This window comes from Odontesthes bonariensis, chromosome 14 (assembly GCF_027942865.1).
Source record: "Odontesthes bonariensis isolate fOdoBon6 chromosome 14, fOdoBon6.hap1, whole genome shotgun sequence".
Taxonomy (NCBI): domain Eukaryota; kingdom Metazoa; phylum Chordata; class Actinopteri; order Atheriniformes; family Atherinopsidae; genus Odontesthes; species Odontesthes bonariensis.
This window is the reverse complement of record NC_134519.1, coordinates 15,785,939-15,807,454: the sequence shown is the minus strand read 5'-3', so window position 1 is coordinate 15,807,454 and position 21,516 is coordinate 15,785,939. Positions and strand designations below refer to the sequence as shown.

Here is a 21,516-nt window from a genome sequence, read left to right as displayed (position 1 = left end):
TGCAAGGTGTTCATGTTTTTGTTACATAGAAGATATTCTGGCCCAGTGGACCTGGGACTAAAGGAGGGAAAAAAAGCTGCTGTGCACCCTCATGTTCCCTTCATCCTGCTTGTGAAGTTCTGAGTATCTTTGTTTTTGAGGATAAGAGATGGAGAGAGGAGGATAACTAACTTTATTTTCCAGATGATGAGCCCTGGCCAGTGAATCTCATTGTGAAAAAAGTATTCATAACATTTTCCTTCAGAAAAACTTGAAAATGGGTCCCACGGGTTAAATGCAACGGTAATTTATGTACAACCAACCATTGCCGGCCGTATTTTACGTGACGTCAACAACAGGAAGTAAACCTTTCTCACCTTCAAATAAAATGCTCAGTTTGAAATAAACTTCATAACCGCATGCCATCGGCCTACGGGAACTTTTAAATTGGCAGCTACTAATTTTTGCAAAGACAAATCGCTAGAATTAAAGTTTGTAGCCTCTCTTCTGACTAAACATCAAAAGCACTTCCATCGTTGTGCTTTTACTTTGAAACTATAACCCTCGCCGGAAGTACTTGGCAAGTTTCGTTGAATGCTGCCGACTCTGCGAATTCGAGTGGAAACGGGACAACTCTGACAGCAGGTGAGTTGGGGTTTTGTTTGTACTTTCTTTTTTTCAGTTTGTACGTGTGAAATAGCTGTTAAACTATCCTAAATACTGCGACAGGTGCTTTTACTTCATCCCAGTAAACGGTGATACGTCTTTCAACAACAATTAGTTTCAAATTTCCAGATCTTGTGCAATGGCATTCCTGAAATCTCAGGTCTGTCAAAGTGATACTAACCCATTGAAATGGTGTGATTTTTTTTATATATACTTAGTTTCTTTCTGCAATCGCGGCACTGATTCACGATGTGCCTTTTGTGCATTTAGTAACAACCTCGGGTTAACTAAAAATTTTGGTAGCAACCACTGATGGTCAACTAAGGAAAGATCTGCATTCAAATGTCAATGCATGGAAAGTTATTCGTTTAAATAACCAGCAGTGTGTGCAGAGGCAGCCTGCCTTTCCTGCAAAACCTGTTTCCACGTTTTTGAAACACGGTGTCGGTGAAACTCATTTTGACGTGAATCACAGTTATCTGCTGTCTGTAGGGGAACTGCCTGGGGGGAAGGGGGGAAAGCTTGCCTCCAGAAATGAGAACAAACCTGAATGAAACATTAAATCCAAGCATATTTTAAGTAGGAGACAAGTTAGAAAATTTGCACTCCTGCTCAATAATCTCTGTCCTACAAGCTTTTAAGGGAATTTCAAGCAGATGTGCAGTTGGAAACCAATCAGAGAATGTGCTTGAAAAGTTAGTGTTTAATGTTGAAAAGTAATCGGGGATGATTTCACCTTTCTCTAATCACAGAGGGGGGATGAGAGAATATCACCCCAGAATTTTGACTCAGAGCTGCCACCTACATGCGGAGCTGATGCACCAAAACCCACAGTAATGGATAAATACACTCTTAACCCGAACTAGTTGAGTTTACTAGAAAATCGCGTGGAAACCCGTTGCCTTATCCCGTTTAAGTTTTTACAAAACATGAAACTAAACCTTTTAAGTTGTATTGGCATAGATAACTTAGACATATTCAAGTTTACATTAGTAGTCTTTACTCAAAACCATTAGTTCACATAACTTATCTCTTTTCTGAAGTCTAGCCAATCATTTTAGGTCAAATGCACATAAGTATGTATAAAAGCAACACTTAACATCATTTGTTAATATAAGTAATGTATTGTCTTCTAATTTAATTAATGAATGATACTGTTTTGATTTAGAGATTGTATAAAATATTGTAGCAATGGTAGAGGTGGAGACAGGAAAAGTCTCAGTCCAGACTTTCTTGTGCAGCAAACACATTTATCTTGACAGACAATTCACAGGAACAACAGTGAATTACAATCACCTCACTTATGTTCGAACAAGTGATGGTAACTTTCTGTCTCACCACTTTCAGTTATGGTGCAGATTTAGTTAAAATGCAACACGAACAAAAACCTTGTACTACACCGTCACTGCGTACAGAACATAAACATAAACACATACAAACTCTACCACAGCACTAAATACAGCACATAACGGGGAACAGAGAGCACCCATAATGCAATGCGGCAACACACCCACAGCACGCCACAATATATTGTTTAAAAAGAAAATTGTATGGGAAGGAAGAAATTAAAAAATACATTTAAATTGTTCAAGTTCTTTTATTTCAGAAAACACTGAAATTAACAATTAACACAAATAATTCACTGCAGCAATAATGAATTAAAGTGATACTCCGGAGTAGATTCAACCTGGGGTCATTTGAACCGTGATATCCAGCTAAGTAGCCCACCCGCAGTTTTTTCGATATTGACTGAACATCAGCTGAGTTACAGAGTTATCCCGAATAGCATCGTACAAGGGTTAATGGATCCTGGTCCGTATCTCCAAAATTACCACACTAAAATCACATGCCATGACACCAAACTTCTACAGGAGTACAAATATGGTCTGTACTCAACAAACGATGCATTTGGAAGTTTGAAAATAGTCCAGGAGTTTATTATTATCAACACAAGCCTGATAGCTTCTCTGCAGCTAAAGCTGCGTCGACGTCACTTCAGAGAGCTGGGAGCTTCAAAATAAGATGAGGGTTGGTCTACTACTGTAGACAACTAAGTATATGCTATATTCTACATGCTTTTTTTTATGAATTTTTATGTTGTAGAGTTGTGAAGTTATTTTATCAATGGAGAAATTGAGCAGCCTTGCTTTGTTGTCTACAGTAGTAGATCAACCCTCATCTTATTTTGAAGCTCCCAGCTCTCTGAAGTGACGTTGACGCAGCTTTAGCTGCAGAGAAGCTATCAGGCTTTTGTTGATAATAATTAACTCCTGGACTATTTTCAAACTCCCAAATGCATCGTTTGGTGAGTACAGACCATATTTGTACTACTGTAGAAGTTTGGTGTCATGGCATGTGATTTTAGTGTGGTAATTTTGGAGATACGGACCAGGATCCATTAACCCTTGTACGAAGCTATTCGGGATAACTCAGTAACTTGGCTGATATTCAGCCAATATCGAAAAAACTGCGGGTGGGCTACTTGGCTGGATATCACGGTTCAAATGACCCCAGGTTGAATCTACTCCGGAGTATCACTTTAAGACTGGTGCAGTCTTAAGCTAACCTTTAGCAAACGTTTAGCAACCAGACCGATCTTAATAATTGCTTTACACGCTCTTCCGTCTACTTAGTGTAGTTAAAACTACTTTAAAACATCCACAGTTTATTTTTAAATACACAATTCAGTTTTCTCCAAAAATCGAGCAGGTCACACTCTCACACAGGACAGGTCTTGACTCTCAGTCGAACTTCAAATAGGCTCCGCCCCTCCCTCACAGAACGTAACTTTATATGTAATCTCTGCCTAACATGATCATTGCAGTGTATATTTTCAAATTTCTAATCCAAAGAACTAATTTGATTTAGTAATTACATAGATTTTTACAAAACATAATAGAATAAGTAATGAACACTAAAACGTTTAATTGAAAACAAAATCCGGGTTTACAGTGTAGTCTAAGTGACCATTTATATTGCAACAATATATATAAAAAAAAAAATATATATATATATATATATATATATATACATGTAAGGCGTTCTGTGTTATATACACTGTGTAATAAGAAAATGATGACTGCGGAAGAATAAGGCAAGTTTAAATAAATTACAAACTTAAAGGGGAACTCCGGGGCATTTGAAGCGCGTTTCCATTGCTAGAGGTTGTCAAATACTGATAGTAGAACACAGAGAGGTGCAAATCGGCGCTCCCTGTGCGGAGATTGTGCTGTTTGCGCAGCCTGTCATGCGATACAATATTACTGGGCATGTATTGTTGTAATGTTTTAAATACTTGAACGCAGTTTTTCTAGAGAAGATAATTGCTTTGTATATGGGATTATCGTCCATCGACTCTTTTGGGCTTTCACATGCGCGAGCCTACAACCAGCCGGTGAGTGACATGCTGTTTATAAAGTTGTTTTGTAACGTCCCCATGCCAGTAATGTGAGAACCATGCATTTGGTTTTGATGGTAAGGCTTGTGACTTTATTGTCGGATGGGTTATAAAGTGGTGTGACGTTTCTGCTGTGTGCAAGTTGTTGTTTTACGTGGAAGGGTTAGCGCTTGCCCCTTAGCCACCACGTATTAGCCTCGCATGACACGCTGTGCGAACAGCGCGATCTCCGCACAGGGAGCGCAGATTTGCACCTCTCTGTGTCCTACTATCAGTATTTGACAACCTCTAGCAATGGAAATGCGCTTCAAATGCCCCGGAGTTCCCCTTTAAGGTAGTAAATCAAAACTTCACAAAATTGGTTAGTTTAAATGTGAATTTCCATTTCTATAAGAATAATGCAATACACCACTGTCGTGTAGGCTACGTTTCCTGAGGCGTTTCAGATTTGCTTTATTAATCCTAATCATTTACTAACCCCATTTTATGAGAAGATATCATTATTCAGATGCTTGTGGTTAAGTTTAATGACCGAGTAGACTTTCCTGTGCAACAGCGTGGCCTCTTGATTATGGCCGTTTTCTTCTTTAGACGAACATCTTTCCTTTTTATTCAACAGAAACATTAAAAGGAGCTTGGCATTTTGGCTATTTCACCTAGAAGCTGAATCTGCTTCCTACTTCTTCCTGCGGACGCTTACTCCACTTGCTCTCTGCTTGCTTTTGCTTATTTAAAAAAAAAATAATAATAATTTCCATGTGAGCCTACCTGCGATAGCTTCTGGACACTTATAAATCTCTGGGTAAAGTGTTTCAAACAGAAACATTTTTTTATAGTTCTTTATCTTCAGTGCTCTGTGTGCCTGGCCTACACACAGCTGAAGCCTGATTTACAGTGTCTGGGCACCTAGCACTCAGCTAAAGCTAAATAGCATGGACAGAGGAGCTCTTCCACCCCTGTACATGGGAGGAAACAGGACTGGACATCCGTGAATGGGAAGGTTAACAACAAACCTCCAAAACAACCCAGTGTGAAACTGCAGAACAGATTTGCTCCACTATCGAAGGACTCTGGATCTCTATTGGATGACCATCCATCCCAAAGCAGCAAGGCAAGGACTGAAAACCTGTAAAAAGTAAAAGGCCACAGGGAAAAGCTAAAGGCTGGGCCTGAAACTCTGATTGTGGGTGACTCTGCCGTAAATGATGTACAAAGGATGTGCGGTAAGAACACTAAAGTCCTCTGCTTTCCTAGGGAAATGGTCAACGATTCGAAGGAGAGAATTCCTGAAATTACAGATGAATATCCACCAATATCCATCCAAGGGTCAAACGATGTGTCCCATTAACAATCTGAGGTTCTGAAACGGGACTTTATTGGATTATTAAACACAGTGAGCTCGCTGAATGCAGCTGTATTCATCAGTGGACCTGGACCACCCGTCAGAGGAGGAGAGGAAAGATTCAGCAGGTTGTTGGCACTGAATAAATGCCTTTTATGGGCATGTGCTGCTGACCACTCAGTGCATTTTATTAATAATTTAAATTTTTTTTGGGAACGCAGGCATCTTTTTAAGGCAAATGGATTTCATTTTAACAAGTCAGGGGTGAAACTGTTCACCTCCAACTTATTTTACTTCCTACGTCATCCATCTGTGCTCGTTGCCAAGACTGAGATGAACGAGGAGCTATCTCATGGAGAGGAACAAACAAAGTCCAGCAGAAACCTTGAGGAGGAACTCCATCTGCCCCCACCCGAGAAGAACTTCGGAAAGGAGAGACATCAGAGGCAAGAAGAGGGGTCTTTATTTGCCCCTGACCCTCTCAACAGCACCAATGACCAGGACCAGGGACCAGGACCTTCCCCAGGCCCCCAAAGCCCTGACAGGTCATCACACTCCTCACCCTCCCTTTCTCCCTCCTCCCCTCACATGAAATTCACTGAGCAGATGATGGAGCGGGTCAACGCTGGGCTCAGATCTACCCCCCAGCCCAATCCCTTTTTGTCCCCCATAAACCCCCCACCAGAGCGGCCAAAGGTTCACCACCGAGCCCCTCCCCTAACAGAGTAGCCGAAGCAACGGCGCCCAGCCCCACCCCCTCCTGTCCCTCCACGCCGCCATCATGTTCTGTCTCCGCAGTCTGATGTGTGATGTGTAGAGGGTCCGGGCTGCAAGGATTATGGCAGTTGTGACAAGCTGGGACCCTGTTTGTTAAAATGTTTTAAAATTTCTGTACTTTTAGGTGACAGAAGGAGAAATGTGGCCCAGTCAAAACACAGAGAGTTGCACTCTGAAAGATCTTTAAATAAAGTAAACATACCTTGTGTGCCACAGACTGCTCCCAAACACGAGGGGGCAAATAACACCTCTAAAACACTTAAGTTGGCTTTATTAAATGTTAGGCTTTTAGCTGGGAAAACATTTTTAATTAATGATTTTATCACAGAGCACACCCTGGATTTTATATTTTTAACTGAAACTTGGTTAGACCAAAATAACAGTGCTGCTGTTCTCATTGAGTCGGCCCCTCCTGGTTACAGCTTTATCAGCGAGGCCAGAGTGAGCAGGAGAGGAGGAGGGGCGGCAGTCTTATTTAAAGAATCATTTCAATGTAAGCAGTTATCTCCTGGAAGTTTTCAGTCCTTTGAATATGTGGCTGTACAGCTGAAGGCCTCATCCAGAGTCCTGTTTCTGAATGTTTACAGGCCCCCCAAATACTGGGCAGACTGTTTTGATGACCTCAGTGAACTGCTGTCTATGATCTGTGTTGACTTTGACTGTGTAATTATTGTTGGTGATTTTTAACATCCATGTGGACAACCCTCAGGACAAAGGAACTAAAGACCTGAGTAACACTCTGGACAACTTTGGGCTGACTCAGCATGTAACAGAGGCCACGCACAATAGGGGCCACACTCTAGACTTACTGATCTCTAAGGATCTGAGCATTTCAAAGGTTTCTGTGTCTGATCATTCCTGTGTTTTCTTTGAGAGTACGATTTCACTGCACACAAATGTCTCAACAGCAGTGATCTCAAAACGGTGTCTAACTGAAAACAGTAGTGAGATCTTTAACCAGGTCTTCTCTTTAACACCTGCCCCGTCCGGGGGTTCAGTCAATGAGCTCGTCAGTAGCTTCAATGCTTAAGTGTAATGGATGCTATTACTCCCATTAAGGTGAAGGTTATCTCTGGAAGGAAGAAGTCTCCATGCCGAATTCCACACTGGTGAAAAATGGGAAAAGAGAGTCGGAAAGCTGAGCGCAGATGGAGAAAAACGAATCTCCAGGTTCATTATAACATCTATAAAGAGAAACTTCACTCTTATCATTTACAACTGAGGAATGCAAGGAAGTCCTATTTCTCTGATAACATCACCAAAAAACAGTCTCGGGCCTTATTTGCTACAGTTGACAGACTAACAAACCCTCCTGTGTTAGTGGCAACTGAACTTCATTCCACCAGGAGACCGAGGCCCTTTACAGGCTCTTAGTAAATGCATTGAGGGGATTAATGACTGAATGTACCTCAACTTTCTCCAGCTAAACAAAAACAAAACTGAGGTAATTGTCTTTGGAGCCAAAGAGAAACGATTACAGGTCACCACAGAACTTCAATCTATACACCTAGAAACTACCAACCAGGCCAGAAATCTGGGTGTAGTGATGGACTCAGACCTAAACATGGAAAAACACATTAAGGCAATAACAAAGTCAGCCTACTATCACCTTAAGAATATATCGAGGTTAAAAGATCTGATGTGTCAGCAGGACCTGGAAAAACTAGTCCATGCATTCATCTTTAGTAGGCTTGACTACTGTAACAGCATCTTTACAGGTCTACCTAAAAAGTCAGTTAGACAACTGCAGCTTATTCAGAACTCTGCTGCTCGAGTCCTCACTAAGACCAAAAAAGTGGACCACATCAGTCCAGCTCTGAGGTCTTTACACTTGCTGCCTGTCCATCAGAGGATAGACTTTAAAGTTCTGATGCTGCTCTATAAAGCTCTGAATGGTCTAGGACCAAAATACATCAGTGACCTCCTGACCCAGTATGAACCTTCCAGACCCCTCAGGTCATCTGGATCCGTTTTTTTTATCAGTTCCCAGAGTCAGAACCAGACGTGGAGAAGCTGCATTCAGCTTCTATGCTCCACATGTCTGGAACAAACTCCCAGAAAGCCTCAGATCAGCTGAAACACTCAGTGTGTTTAAATCCAGGTTGAAGACACACCTATTTTCAGCTGCATTTGAATAAAGCTCCAAATCTGAAGCTTGAGTTTCAAAACTTAATCACATTTTAACTACTGATTTTATCTATTGTTCTTATTTCTTTCTTTTTTGTTTAAAATTTAAATCGTGCTTTTTATTTCGACTGTTTTAATGTTTAATGTCTGTAAAGCACTTTGAATCACCTTGTTGTTCAATTGTGCTGTACAAATAAACTTGCCTTGCCTTTTGCAGCACTATCAGTAGTTGTCTGTAATATCAATACTTTTTATTTTGTCCACTTTGTAGGATCTGTTAAAACCTATTTTATCTCTGTAGTGGCATCACATTTACAATCATTAACTCCTGTGCTTATGGATGTCCTTTCCTTTAAGGGATGTGGTGGGTGCTTTGGGTGCTCGCCGTTTTGCTGGCCCTGTTCTGCAGTCTGGATGTGTGGTACTTCCTGCGGGCGGCTGTGGTGGTCCTGCGGGCCTGGTTTCAGCCTCCGGTCTGGGACGTCACAGCAGAGCAGGTCCTAACAGGCCGGGTCACTCCACATGACATCGACATGTGCCACATGAACAATGCTCGCTACCTCAGGGAGTGTGACTTTGCCCGCTTCTCTCTATACACGCGTAATGGCGTGTTCAAGGCAGTACGAGCCCTCAGAGCTTCGATGGTTGTGGGGGCCACCACCATTCGTTACCGCAGGGCTCTGTGCATAGGAGAGAGTTACGAGCTGCGTAGTAGGATTGTCACTTGGGATGACAAAGCCTTTTTTCTGGAGCAGAGGTTTGTGTCAACGAAAGACGGGTTGGTGTGTGCCGTCATGTACTGCAAGCAGAGCGTCATACGCTGCAGTCCAGACAAGATCATGCAGCACCTTTGCAAAAGGAAGGTAAGGAAGGAAATGGGTGTTTCAGCACCGATGGAAATGACATATCTCTAGAATGAATATCTTGAGTGACTGCCACTGAATGAAAATTGGATTTTTGCTTCGCTCCCTGCAGGTGGAGTGCCCCGAGTTTCCAGAGGACCTTCAGCACTGGGTCAACTTCATCTCTGCCAGCAGCCAAGCCCTCAGGGCTGAGAGTGGTCTGGAGGAGAAGAACAAATAAGGGATGGGCAGCTTTGAATGCTGGCTTTTTGTTAGCCAGTCGGTCTGCCAGCCCATCATTCATCTTCTGAGAGAGATATTTCATTTCTCCTCATGATTACTTGACTAATACACAGTTGTGCCTACACTTTATATTTAAGGTATACTTCTTACAAATGGTCTCTACGTGAACCCTAATACATACAGATGTATTGGGATTTATTTACAGATGTGAAACACTGGTGTAACTGTACGTTAGATATTTTTCAGGGCTTTTAAATACTGTTAAATTTTCATTACTTATTTAGTCATTGAAAAGTTGTTTTATGACTGAATTGTTTGATCGTACAGCTTCAATAAAACAAATCAAATGGTTTATTTTTTTCTTTAACCAAATGTAAAACGATAACCATGTAACCAACATGAATAGCAAAGGTCACAAACGAGAAACAAAACAACATGCGGGGGGGCAATACATTCCATGTGTTGGTGGGCAAAAACTTTCATTTCACAAAGAGAGCAATGTTGACTAAGAGACTTCTCTCTTTCTATTGAGCATACGTATGAACTGATACTAAAAGCTGCAATTTAATCTTTAATGTTTGGTTTGGATGTTAGAGCTACTTTAAGCTAACTATAACCGTTAACAGTTCTTATGTTTTTTTTCGTAGCAGAAAAGGCACCTGGTTTAGAGTTTAAAAGAAAAAAAAAGCAAACATGAAAATAGCTGCAAATTTGGTTTCATATGAACACACTAAGAAGAAAGCCTGGAGATCCGGCATCTGTTTCCTGATCATGTTGTGCGCTCTTCAGTGCCAGAAAAATCAGGCCAGTCGCCTCACATGTGTAAAGCTCTTCTTACACATCTCCAGCAGGCACTCTCCTACTTATTAAACTCTGTGACTGTCTGGATCAAATGAAAATCTATTACTTGCTTACAGAGAGTGACTTTGGGGTCTTCGCCCTCTTATCTAAACTCAGTGAGAGGCTCCCTCTTGTGCCCTGCTCAATGCATTATCAGTCCATACTGTTCTTAATTATTGTTCCACGAGGTAGGGTGAGCTCCCAAATGTTTTCAAGGCACGGGTGTACATTTAAATTCTACATTTAAGCTTCTCTTGAAGGCTCATCCTGTCCGAGAGCCCCTCTGTTCCTAACAGCTCTGACACCTTAAAAACCTCTAATTTACACTTACTTTGCCCTTTTGAACCCATTATACTTGTAATCTTCAAATTTAGCACTTAGTGTATATGACAGGGTTTTTTACTGAACCTTTAATGTCCTTCCTCATTTGTAAGTTGCTTTTGATTAAAGCATCTGCTGAAGATCCAAGTGTAGATGTAACCTGATTTAGAAAAAAAAGGAACGCTTATGTTTATAGAATAGAATAGAAGCACTTTATTCATCCCGGCCAGGAAATTACTTCGCAGTTGCAGCATGCAGACTAGTAAAAATAAGAATAAGAATAAAAATACATGTACAGCAAAAGTGCAACAATGCGGTTGTGCAAGATTGAGATGACCATAATGACAATTAGTGCAGAACAATGATTAACTGTTATTGTACAGAGTGATGGCATGTGGCAGGAAAGACTTCCTGTATCTGTCCCTTCGACAGTGGAGCTGAAGCAGTCTGTGTGAGTTATTGAGTCTGTTACACTCCAAGCTGAAGGATTCATTTGAAAAGAAATTCCTTGATGGAGTATTCTCATTATTTCAATTTAAGTTGTAAAATTAAGTTTGTCAAGCAAAGTCTGCCCCTCATTCATACAAAAAGTAAACATTTTCTGATGCACGTGGTTTAGATACACTCAGAATTTGAGTTCTTGACCAATGTGAGATGATGATGGCTACAATCTATGCAAAAAGGATTCATTTATTTATTTTGTGGAACGAACAGCATATCTGAGCTAATAAACTTATACGAAGACCATATGCATTCTGTATCTAATTAGTTTCAATCGTATTAACTTTATGATAAGTGTTCAATTTGGTAATAGGAATGAAAAAGAACAAGCCATGGTCACAATATCAACAGTACCTAGTTCCACAGGATATTTGTTTTTCAAAAAGTGTGAGTGTTAAAAAATGGAATTGAAATTTAAGAGAAAACAAAATGTTCCTAAATGAAGGGCCAAAGACACATCTTGTATTGCGATCTACTTTAGTTAAGAAAAAGTCAAGTATTTACATTTGGTGGGACAGGTTTGATAACGTCAATCAATACGAAAACTCTTTGTAACCATGCCGACAGTTCGACCAATGAAGCTGCGTGTCGTCACGTACCAGGAAGTCATGGTAATCGATTCTACCGGTTTCTTGAAGTTGCATCTCATCCCATGGTAGCACAATCTTCGGCACGCACAGTGAGTTTTATAGGCATGGAAAAAATATGTCTGCCACTTTTGTGGCTGTCGCTTAAATTGTGTGATTGAGAAATTAAAACGTGTCGACTTTCGCCGCTGAGTTTGTCCGCTCTACCTCCAAGGCCACCAGCTTGCTGCAGCTAGCACCTAAGCTAACAGATTTGGCTGTCACAGCAGGTTATAGCCCGTTTGTTTGAACGGAGCACCGTTAGCTTCCCAGTCCTCTCAAGGTTGAAGTGAATGATTATGAGAATATGCTGCCTCTGTATTTGACCAGAATACGAAGTCAGCTAGTGAATAAAAACAGACCACATCTTTCCTACACATTTGCATTGGCATTGACGAGGTCAAAGATACCCTTAGTTAAAGAGATAGTGTGGTTATAATTTTACACAGCACTTACAAGACAGAATTTTGACAATTATTGTAGGCCTAACATGAATACAGGTGTTGAAGCCACATGCAGATGCTGTAATAGCATGCTCTCTTTTTTACTTTAATCAGTTAAGCTTCTTTCATGTAATGTTTGTGCTGTTGTTCCAGAGAGATGTTGCTCCTGGTGCTGGGTTCTCTCCTCCTGCTCTTCTGCAACCTGGATGTATGGTACTTCCTGCGGGGGGCCCAGGTGTTCTTCGAGGCATGGTTCCAGCCCAGAATAGGGGATATTCTTGCCGTCCAAAGTGTTGATGGCGTGGTCCTTACCCATGATTTGGACTACTTAGGCCACATGAACAACTCTCGATATCTGAGGGAGTGCGACTTTGCTCGCTTCCACCATTACATGAGAAACGGGCTGTTCATGGCCTCACGCAAACTGGGGGCCAAAATGGTGGTAGGTGCCTCCACGATCCGGTACCGGCGTTCCTTGGCTTTCAGAGAGGCTTTTGAAATCCGGACCAAAGTACTTGGCTGGGATGAGAAGGCCTTTTACTTGGAGCAGCGCTTCGTGTCTAAGAGAGATGGCTTTGTATCTGCGGTCATGCTCTGCAGGCAGAACGTGGTGCACTGCAGCCCAGACAGGATTATTGAATTCATTTGCAAAAAAAAGGCAAGTAGTATCTTGATTTTTCTGTGGCAGGGTCTCAGGGCAAGGTTCTGGTCATTTATTTAGTTTTTATTATTCAAGTAGTCATTTTGCAAATTAAATGTCACAAAACATTTACTAGACAAAATATATAAAACAACAGGGAACCTTTTTATAGTGTCCAAGATGATATCTGTAAATGGTAGAGTCTCGTTTTTTTTCCTGCTCAGATTACAAGTGACAAAGAATAGCTTCAAATCATTTTGAATGATGAGCTTGAACAGTAGAGAAATTGGGATTTTACCTGAAAAAAAAAACAACCAACACCTTAAATGTTTACTTGATCATAAAAATCGCTGCCATTTTCTTAATGAGTTTGATGTGTTTTGTGTGCAGCTCGAGTGCCCAGAGTTTCCAGAGGAGCTCAAACACTGGATCAGCTTTATTTCAGCCAGCAGCCAGACGCTGAGAGCAGAGAGTGGACTGGAAGATAAGAACAAGTGAAGCCACACCGTGACACCACGTATCATGAGTGTAGACCCATATCTTAGCACTGCACACACATGTAGAGCATATATACATGCAGATAAACATTTACACATTGCAAAGAGTTTTAGTTGACTTCCAGTATTCCACGTATCTCTGATTTGGGTCGGTCTTACCTGCTGTGTATTTTTTGTATGATGTGACATTCTCAACTTGTGACAGCTGAATATGAAAACTTGAACAGTATGGGAGTTGCTCTCTTTAAAAGAGAGCTAAGCGGGAACATAGCTTTATCCTTGCGGCTTGTTAGGTAGTTGACTGCGAGTAGACTGGTTTCAGACGTCTTCATCCTCATTAAGCAAAATCCTGTAAAGTCGAGAAAGCATGTAGCGCATAAATTTAATTGTCTGCTGACACCAGTGCATGTTTTAAAGCAATCAGAATATTTTTATTTGTGCCTGTTTCTTGTAGTTTACAATTACCAAGAACTATAGATTTTAACAAAAACAGAAAACACGTGTGTGTGTGTGAGGAAATACTTGAATGGACATATTGAACATGTACTGACAAATGCTTAATTATCCCATCAGTAATTTGCACAAATTAATTCCTATTAACAGTCTAAAAAAGGGAATATTATATTTTGAGGGATCCATTTAGCAGCACGGTGTAGTTCTTTTACCATATTTAGAGTCATTCCTTCAATTGATCGGCCTCTTGATTGGAACTGCATGCAATTTTTATGAGAATGTCTTTGAATTTTGATTGACAAGTGCAATAAGCAAATGCTAACATGAGGTTGCTGGCAACTTTTTCGAAACCCGCAACGCACAATATTCACTGAATGTTTGAGTGATAGTATTGAAGAAACTATTTGAAGTGTTCAACCTTCCCATGTCTGTATCAGAGCTTCCTTTTGTGACCAAAGTCATTTGTTATGTGTTGGGGGTGGGGGGTATATTTTTAAAGATTTCCGAATCTGCTTTACAGTCATGTGAAAAAGAAAGTACATCCTCAGTAAATTCTAAGGTTATTTCGTGACGCGATGAAAAAAAACAACCAAACTGTTTCACTGGTTTTAAGATTGAATAAGTTTCAATGTGTATAAAGAGTAATACACCATAAAAAAAAAAAGTCCTGAATGTTTTCCACTTGTGATGTGTATTCTCTCACTGTAGAATGATGGACTCCAAATTGTTTAGATATGGCCTTTCTAACCCTTCCCAGATTGATGGGCAGCAACTTATTTCTCCCTAAGATCTTTCCTCGTCATCACTGTATTAACACGCGCCCGATCAGGTAATCAAGTGCATTTGATTAGCAACACCCGGTTGCTAATTACCAATCTCAACTCACATGGACGCTGTAAGTATGTACTTAGTTTTTCATATGCTGCTTCTGCATTCCAGCTTAGTTTTGGTAAATAACACGGTGTAATACGTAATGTACTGCTGCTCATTCAACGTTGCATGTATTCACCTCATTTTAAGATGTGGTGGGGAACGGAAGACTTTATCTTTTTTTTTCCTTTCATGAAGCGCCTAAGCATAGAAAGTGGGTGTACTTTCTTTTTCACATAACTACTTTTATGTTGTCCACGCACTGACCAGAAAAGTCCTATTTGAATACCTTGAAGTTATGCATTGTATTTTTATTTTAATAATATTCTTTATGATTTCTTGAAACTGATTTATTTATCAGACATTATTTATTGTGTTTGTTAATTATAATGCATTTTGAATTAAATGCACTGGAAATGGTGTTTGGGTGATTGAATTTTCCCTGAGCTGCGATACGCGACTAATCTAAACACTGAGAAGAAGCATTTTCTTTAAACTTGCTTTACATATATCATATTTGAACATTTATAGCAGAAGAACTCTGTAAACACGATCTGGCACGACAATACACTTGAAGATTATCACAGACATGTATGTATATGTTTATTAATAGTGAATGATTGGTACAGATCATTGAACAAGAAAACTGTTTTTAATTTCTACAAGTTAAAAATTAGGTGGCCGAAGTGAAAAGAAAAACTGGAGGTGGAGTGTGATTTTATTTAGTCAAATTTTAACGTACATGTTAAATACCATAACGCCGGAGTAAACATGCCCTCCAGCACGCACATACATATGGAAGACATGTAGAAAAAAGGTGGACGAAAGAATAAATAGTTCAATAGTTACTACAGCAACTGAATCAAATGCCAAATGAAGTTCGTTGGTCTTTTTAAAGATTAAATCCCTTTCAGCTTCCGGTGACGTTGCTGTGGACACGCCCACTCACCTTCACTTCCTGTAAACACAACAGCAGCTGTCTTTCTGCCTCGTTCCTGTGTTTTCTTTCGTTGTCCACCTCTCTCGTGTGTTTTCGACGATGGCCCAGGCCGGAGTGGTGCTGGACAGGGACCAGTTCAACTGCTCCATATGTCTGGACGTGCTGAGGGACCCGGTGACGATCCCGTGCGGGCACAGCTACTGCTCGGACTGTATTCAGAACTACTGGAACCAGGACGACTACCTCGGGGTCTTCGTCTGTCCTCAGTGCCGACACAGCTTCAACCCGAGGCCGGTGCTCGCCAGGAACACCATGCTGGCCGACGTGGTGGAGAGGTTCAAGAGGACGGGACTCCAGGAGACCTCGGCGCCGGCGCAAAGTCCAACTTTAGCCGGAGCGGGTGATGTGGGGTGCGACGTCTGCACCGGGAGGAAGAACAAGGCTGTCAAATCCTGCCTGGTGTGTCTGGCCTCGTATTGTGACGCCCACGTCCAGCCTCACTACGAGTCGCCTGCTTTCAAGAAGCACAAGCTGGTGTCGGCCTCCAAGCGACTGCAGGACACGATCTGTCCCCGACACGACAAGCTGCTGGAGGTGTACTGCCGCACCGACAGGCGCTGCATCTGTTACCTGTGTCTGACAGACGAACACAAAGGACACGACACGGTGCTGGCAGAGGCAGAAATACAACACAAGCAGGTACCCACATCACCCGAGTGCTCCGATCTCACTGTAATCTGTGTTTGTAATGGTAATATCCATACACCAGTCACTCAAAACAGTAAAAACCTGTGACGGTTAACTCATGATCTGTTTCCTCGGGTCAGTACAAATCTGTCAATGGGTAACTGTTCACTATTATTATTAAAAACGTATATATTAACTGATGTGTGTGCAAACAGACGGCAGCTGGTCGGATCTGATTGTCTCTGACATGAGGGCAAATTGTGAAGATTTTTAAGACTGAGTTAGAGCTTTTCCAATCTCTCTGCGTGGCTGGTGCTTCCCTAAAGTGGTTCAAAGAACAACAACTTAAATTTGGTAGGTTTTGTCCTAGCTAACCTAAAACCCTAAAGTGTAGTCTAAAAGGTCCTCTGGGTGTTACTGTGGGTCAAGGTCCAGCCTGAACAACTACATTGTATTTAATCAAGAACCTGGTTGCTTTGGTCCATTCTCTTCACTGTTTGACAAACAGGTCTTTGACCCGGTTTACAAAAACATGACCCTGGCCTAAAGATGAATGGATGGATAATTAAATCACCTTTGTCCTCCATTTTCAATCAGCCCTTACTGGAAGGTTGTGTTTTTATCCGTCCCTGTGTTCATCTAGTGTCGTCCTCTCATCTGGGGCCTAGATGAATAAAAGTCTCCTCAGGGTTTTGTCCCGATCAGGTCTGACACGTCGAACTTCCCCCACAATGAGAGTCTAATCTCTCTTTTTCTCTCTTAAATGTAAAACCGCATGTAAGCAGGCCTCTTGGGCCTGTGTGTTGATGTAGTCCAGGTCTGTTCAGTGCAGTTCAGTTATTTAGTTATCAATGTCTATTTTTAAACACTCCCTGGAGTCTCTCTCTGTATGAACTCATCCACTATTAACCATGTTGGTGGTATTTAGTCTCCACTGGATCAATGCATTTGCACACTGTAACAAGCATATTGCTGAAGTCGGTACGTTTCCAAAAACCCATAAAAGGCCGTTTGTGTGTGTGCGCGTGAGTTTGGTTCTGTAAACGCGTGTTTCTAATATTCCGACACCTTTCCTCAGAGGCAGATCGGAGACATGAAGCAGTGCTCCCAGGTGAGGATTCAGCAGAAGGAAAAGGAGGCGCAGGAGCTGAGAGAAGCCATTTTCTGTTTCACCGTAAGCTCAGACACGAAGTTTCTTTCAGTTTCAGAAAGAATACATCTCATCTTGCAAATCACAGGACTTGACTTGACGTCCATTAACATTACAGCTGGTACACGCACAGTTTTTTATTTTATTTTTTTTAAGGGGTCCTCACTGCTCTCCTGTCGTTGGTCGCCTTGTGTCTCCCCCAGCGTTCGGCTCGGGCTACAGCTGAGGAGAGCGACTCCATCTTTGCGGAGCTAATTCGCTCCATCGAGCTGAAGCGCTTCGAGATGAGAGAGCTCGTCAAAGCCCAGGAGAAGACGGCCATCGGCGAGGCTGAGCAGCTGCTGGAGAAGATCCAGAAGGAGATCGCTGAGCTGAAGAAGAGAGAGGCTGAGCTGGACCAGCTGTCCCACACCGAAGACCCTATCCATTTCCTTGAGGTAAAGCCTCTGACTCATTTGTGGTTCCTCTGACTCTCAGGACGGTGGCTCGGCGGCACTCTCTTAAACGCCGCCTCCTTTCTATGTTTGTGTTTAGAGTTGTCAGTCTCTTCATGCTCCACCTGTGCTGTCAGCCTCGCCTTCGCTCACCGCTGACCCCGGCCTTGCCTTCGGCCTGGTGATGACAGCTGTGTCAGATTTTAAGGGACTTCTGCATGAGGTGTGTCAGGGAGGATTTGTCAGCATCTACGAAAGAGGTAGAAACACTCGTTTTTACTCGATTCAGATTCCTCCATTGCCTCTGTGTTTTTTTGTTTTTTTTTGTTTGTTTTTTTTTTAAATATTTCATTGTTCTCTCTTTTGTTTTCTTTATAGTGCGAGATGTAAGAATAATAGGTCCTCAACATCCTGCGGTTCAGTGTGATATGGCGTACACAAGTGAGGCAGGTTCAGATGCACAAATGGAGTCACCATTAGGTGAGTCATACACGTGTGCTTTTGATTAGGGGCGTTTAACCCATTCAGACCTGGTGCAACATGTTTTCATCAAACTTTTAATACACAAAAACAACTATATCTGTACACAAAAATATATTGATGAATATACTTAAGTCAGTTAAATTAAAAGCAAAAGATTTAAAGGATTTTTATTCTGTGTGTCTTGTTTTTTTCTGGGAAATGCAGGGTTTGAATTGAATCAAACAAAGTAATCAATAAATAAATGGGTTACTTAAACTAATCGGACCTTTAGGTGTTCAGAGAGCCAAAGTAGCTCTGTGTGAACATAAATGCTTGTTCAGCATTCAACATTCAGACTTTTGAGCCTTTTCAGAATTCATCTCTGTCGAGCATCTTTTCTTTACTAAAAACTCTGTGTTCATTACTCGTGGGAGCTTTTATAATCCGAATCAAGAGTGTTATTCAGACCGTAAATACGGATTTCTGGCTTTAAATAGAACTGATCTCAGAGTTCGGCTGCTGATCGTGGGTATTTAAATTATTTATCCATCTGTTGCTTACGTCTTAAAATGATTTAATTCAAATTTAGATGAACTAGTTATCTATAAATAGTCTGTTGTGAAGTCTGAGTTGTGAAATTGTTGAGGATGACGTCCTTGCATTGCAAGATTTGTGAGACCCACCACTCCAAGAGGCAAAAATCTCAAATTTACTGATGTAAACCAGAGAAATGTAGAACGTCCCAGAGGTTAATGAACTGATTAAATGAATCATTTGATTGCATGAATTTGACGTCCAGGTTTAAATTCCTGTCATTCGACCATGTGATTGATTTGAATTAATCAACACTGCAGCGCTGCCTGAGGCAGGATTAGTGTTGAGGTAACTTCAGGTTCAACTCTGAGTTTAGTTTTAGATTAGTTTGTTGTTTGGTGCAACGAGCATTTAAAAGGGTCAGTCCTGGGTCTGATAAGATGAAGACTGCAACTTTCCCATGCGTTTACCAAACACAATCACAAATCATCAGACCCTGATCGAATAGGAAAATAAATTTAAAAGGTTCAATTTAAATACATTTGAATATCAAATGAATGCTTTTATTTATGTCGATACAAAATGGCGCACATAAACTACAAAATGTCTTTTTCTGCTCACCTTACGAGATCTGATAGTCTAAATAAACTGAATATCAGATATGTGAGCCCTTTATTTATATCAACACTGAAGTTTTGAAATGGCTTGAAAGAATTTAATAGAATATAAAAGGGACATTCATTGGAACATTTGCTGGGATTATGAATGAATAATTTCCTCTGTAGACCAAATCTGGTTTTATCCTCCTCGTGTATGACATGCAGCTCCAGTTTTCACTGTATGATTCTAAGTGGGTCATTTGGAACGACGAGGATTAAATTTGATTGTTTGAACTAAATGCATGGCTTGTTTGCTGTGTGAAGATAAAGTGATGTGGTGTGCTGGCAGAGAGCAGTCTCTCTCTGAGCTCAGGTGTTCTGAAGGACACCTTCTGGTGAAATGAGATCGTGTATTAAACATTTAAAGCAAACCGAATTTTAGTTTTTAGTATTCTTTGTATGCGTTATTCGATAGCTCGCTCTGTATTCAATAGTTTTACATTCCATTTGGTTTTGGTAGTTTGGCACTAATGTTAGTTTTAAAAGGTTTTGTTTGGGATTTTATGACTTTAAAGCTTCTAAATCGTAGTCTGGCATTATTGTCTTATACAGCCAGGAGGCAAGGCAAAAATGTGATTATAAATATCGATGAATTCATGCACACAGTAAATTATTCAAAACCTCTGCTGGAGTTGAGTGATATCTTTTTCCTGTGAGTTTCCTGGAACACACACACTGAACTACACGTACAGAAACTCCCCAAATTTGAATTGTAAACATGTAAAACTGTAGTTATGTTAAACCAGTCGGTGTCCAATTTTTCACCTTCATGTTGTTCTAATGAATCATGTTCCCATCCTCATCCTCATTATCTTGCAGCAGAAACTCGGCGCTCAGCATGTTTGTTTATGGTGGAGTTTGCTGAATTTGCACCAGTGCTGCAGTTTCTCAGTCTGGACACCTGAGACTGTGTATTAACTCTGCATCTTTGTTATCACAGCTGTTTCTGCTGTCGGTGGGGACCAAACTCCTGTGAGCCCTCTGAACCCGTTCCTACCTACCGTGCCAACGTTTGCCTTCTCACCATTTGGTAAATGGAGCCGTCACACCATCCATTTTAAATACCCGCTTAATCCAACTCAGGGAGGGGTGGGTTGGTCTGGAGCCTCTCACAGCCGCCATTGGGCGGGAGGCGGGGTACACCCTGGACAGGTCGCCAGTCCATCACAGAGCCATCACACCACTTGCTCAGCATTTAACTTAATATATGTAGTGTGCCAGAAATAAGGGGGCTTGTTAAGTCTAATATGCGGCCAGATTGTTCAGATTACTCTTAATACACATATTTATTCCTTCAGTGTCTAAGTAATTTTTGAAAAGCTCTTATCCAACATTATCTCTTGATTAGCAAATAATCAAGGCCCTCTGTCAAGGCCCAAATAATCACAGGGCCTCAGTTATTTGGTATTCAAATAATGGCCCCGGGAGGGGCCTTCTTATCTTGTCCTCTCCTCTTCTCGTCCTCATGTTTCTGCTGCCTCAAGGAGCAGAATGTTAATGACTCCTCTTCTGTTTGCTCAGGCTCCAAACTGTCCACAGGATCCAGGCAGAGGCACCTTCAGCGACGCCCTCACTCCAGGAGGAAATAAACTTCACCTGGAAACTTCACAGAGGCTGAATTTAGTGTATTTGTGTGCTCTCCTCACACGAATCTGCACTGCCACTTATACGCATTTCACCTTTTGACATGAATTCAGTGGCTTTGTTATCGGCCATACTTGAATATTTCCCATCCTAACGTCATTATCTTGCAGTGGAAACTCGAGCAGCGAAAAGCAGGACCGATACACTACAACTTATTACAGTGTTAGCAAGCGCCTCTCCTTGTATTATAGCTAAGTTTTAGTTTTTATGCCTGTAAAAGTATTTCTCATTTTTAACCAAAACTCTGTTAATGGTCATTTTGCTTTGGAGATGGTTTATAATTTCTGATGATACATTAAAAAAAAAAAAAAAAAAAAGTGGATTTTCTCACAGCTTGTGTTTATTTAAATTTCACACACTGATTTGAAGCGAGGCTTTCCTGTAAAACATCACGTGTCAGATTACATTCAAAGGTCAGTGCATCTACTGTGAACATGCCCTG

The 21,516-nt window shown here is 41.2% G+C and overlaps 3 protein-coding genes across 3 annotated transcripts; all 3 read left to right on the top strand.

Annotated features, from left to right (window-relative positions):
• The first annotated feature begins 585 nt into the window (after positions 1-585).
• On the top strand, positions 586-9,722 carry LOC142398890 (protein THEM6-like). Its single transcript, XM_075483125.1, has 3 exons — positions 586-624; positions 8,646-9,151; positions 9,264-9,722. Exons 2-3 carry the CDS (start codon positions 8,648-8,650, stop codon positions 9,369-9,371), a joined length of 612 nt encoding a protein of 203 aa, XP_075339240.1. The 5' UTR covers positions 586-624; positions 8,646-8,647; the 3' UTR covers positions 9,372-9,722.
• Positions 9,723-11,610: 1,888 nt separating this feature from the next.
• LOC142398886 (protein THEM6-like) lies at positions 11,611-14,984 on the top strand. The gene is made up of 3 exons (XM_075483120.1): positions 11,611-11,714; positions 12,258-12,762; positions 13,135-14,984. The coding sequence occupies exons 2-3, from the start codon at positions 12,262-12,264 to the stop codon at positions 13,240-13,242; spliced, it is 609 nt and encodes a 202-aa protein (XP_075339235.1). The 5' UTR covers positions 11,611-11,714; positions 12,258-12,261; the 3' UTR covers positions 13,243-14,984.
• Positions 14,985-15,501: 517 nt separating this feature from the next.
• On the top strand, positions 15,502-21,384 carry LOC142398885 (E3 ubiquitin/ISG15 ligase TRIM25-like). Its single transcript, XM_075483119.1, has 7 exons — positions 15,502-16,203; positions 17,270-17,365; positions 17,545-17,778; positions 17,876-18,035; positions 18,154-18,255; positions 20,371-20,460; positions 20,952-21,384. The coding sequence occupies exons 1-7, from the start codon at positions 15,604-15,606 to the stop codon at positions 21,017-21,019; spliced, it is 1,350 nt and encodes a 449-aa protein (XP_075339234.1). The 5' UTR covers positions 15,502-15,603; the 3' UTR covers positions 21,020-21,384.
• The last annotated feature ends 132 nt before the right edge of the window (positions 21,385-21,516 follow it).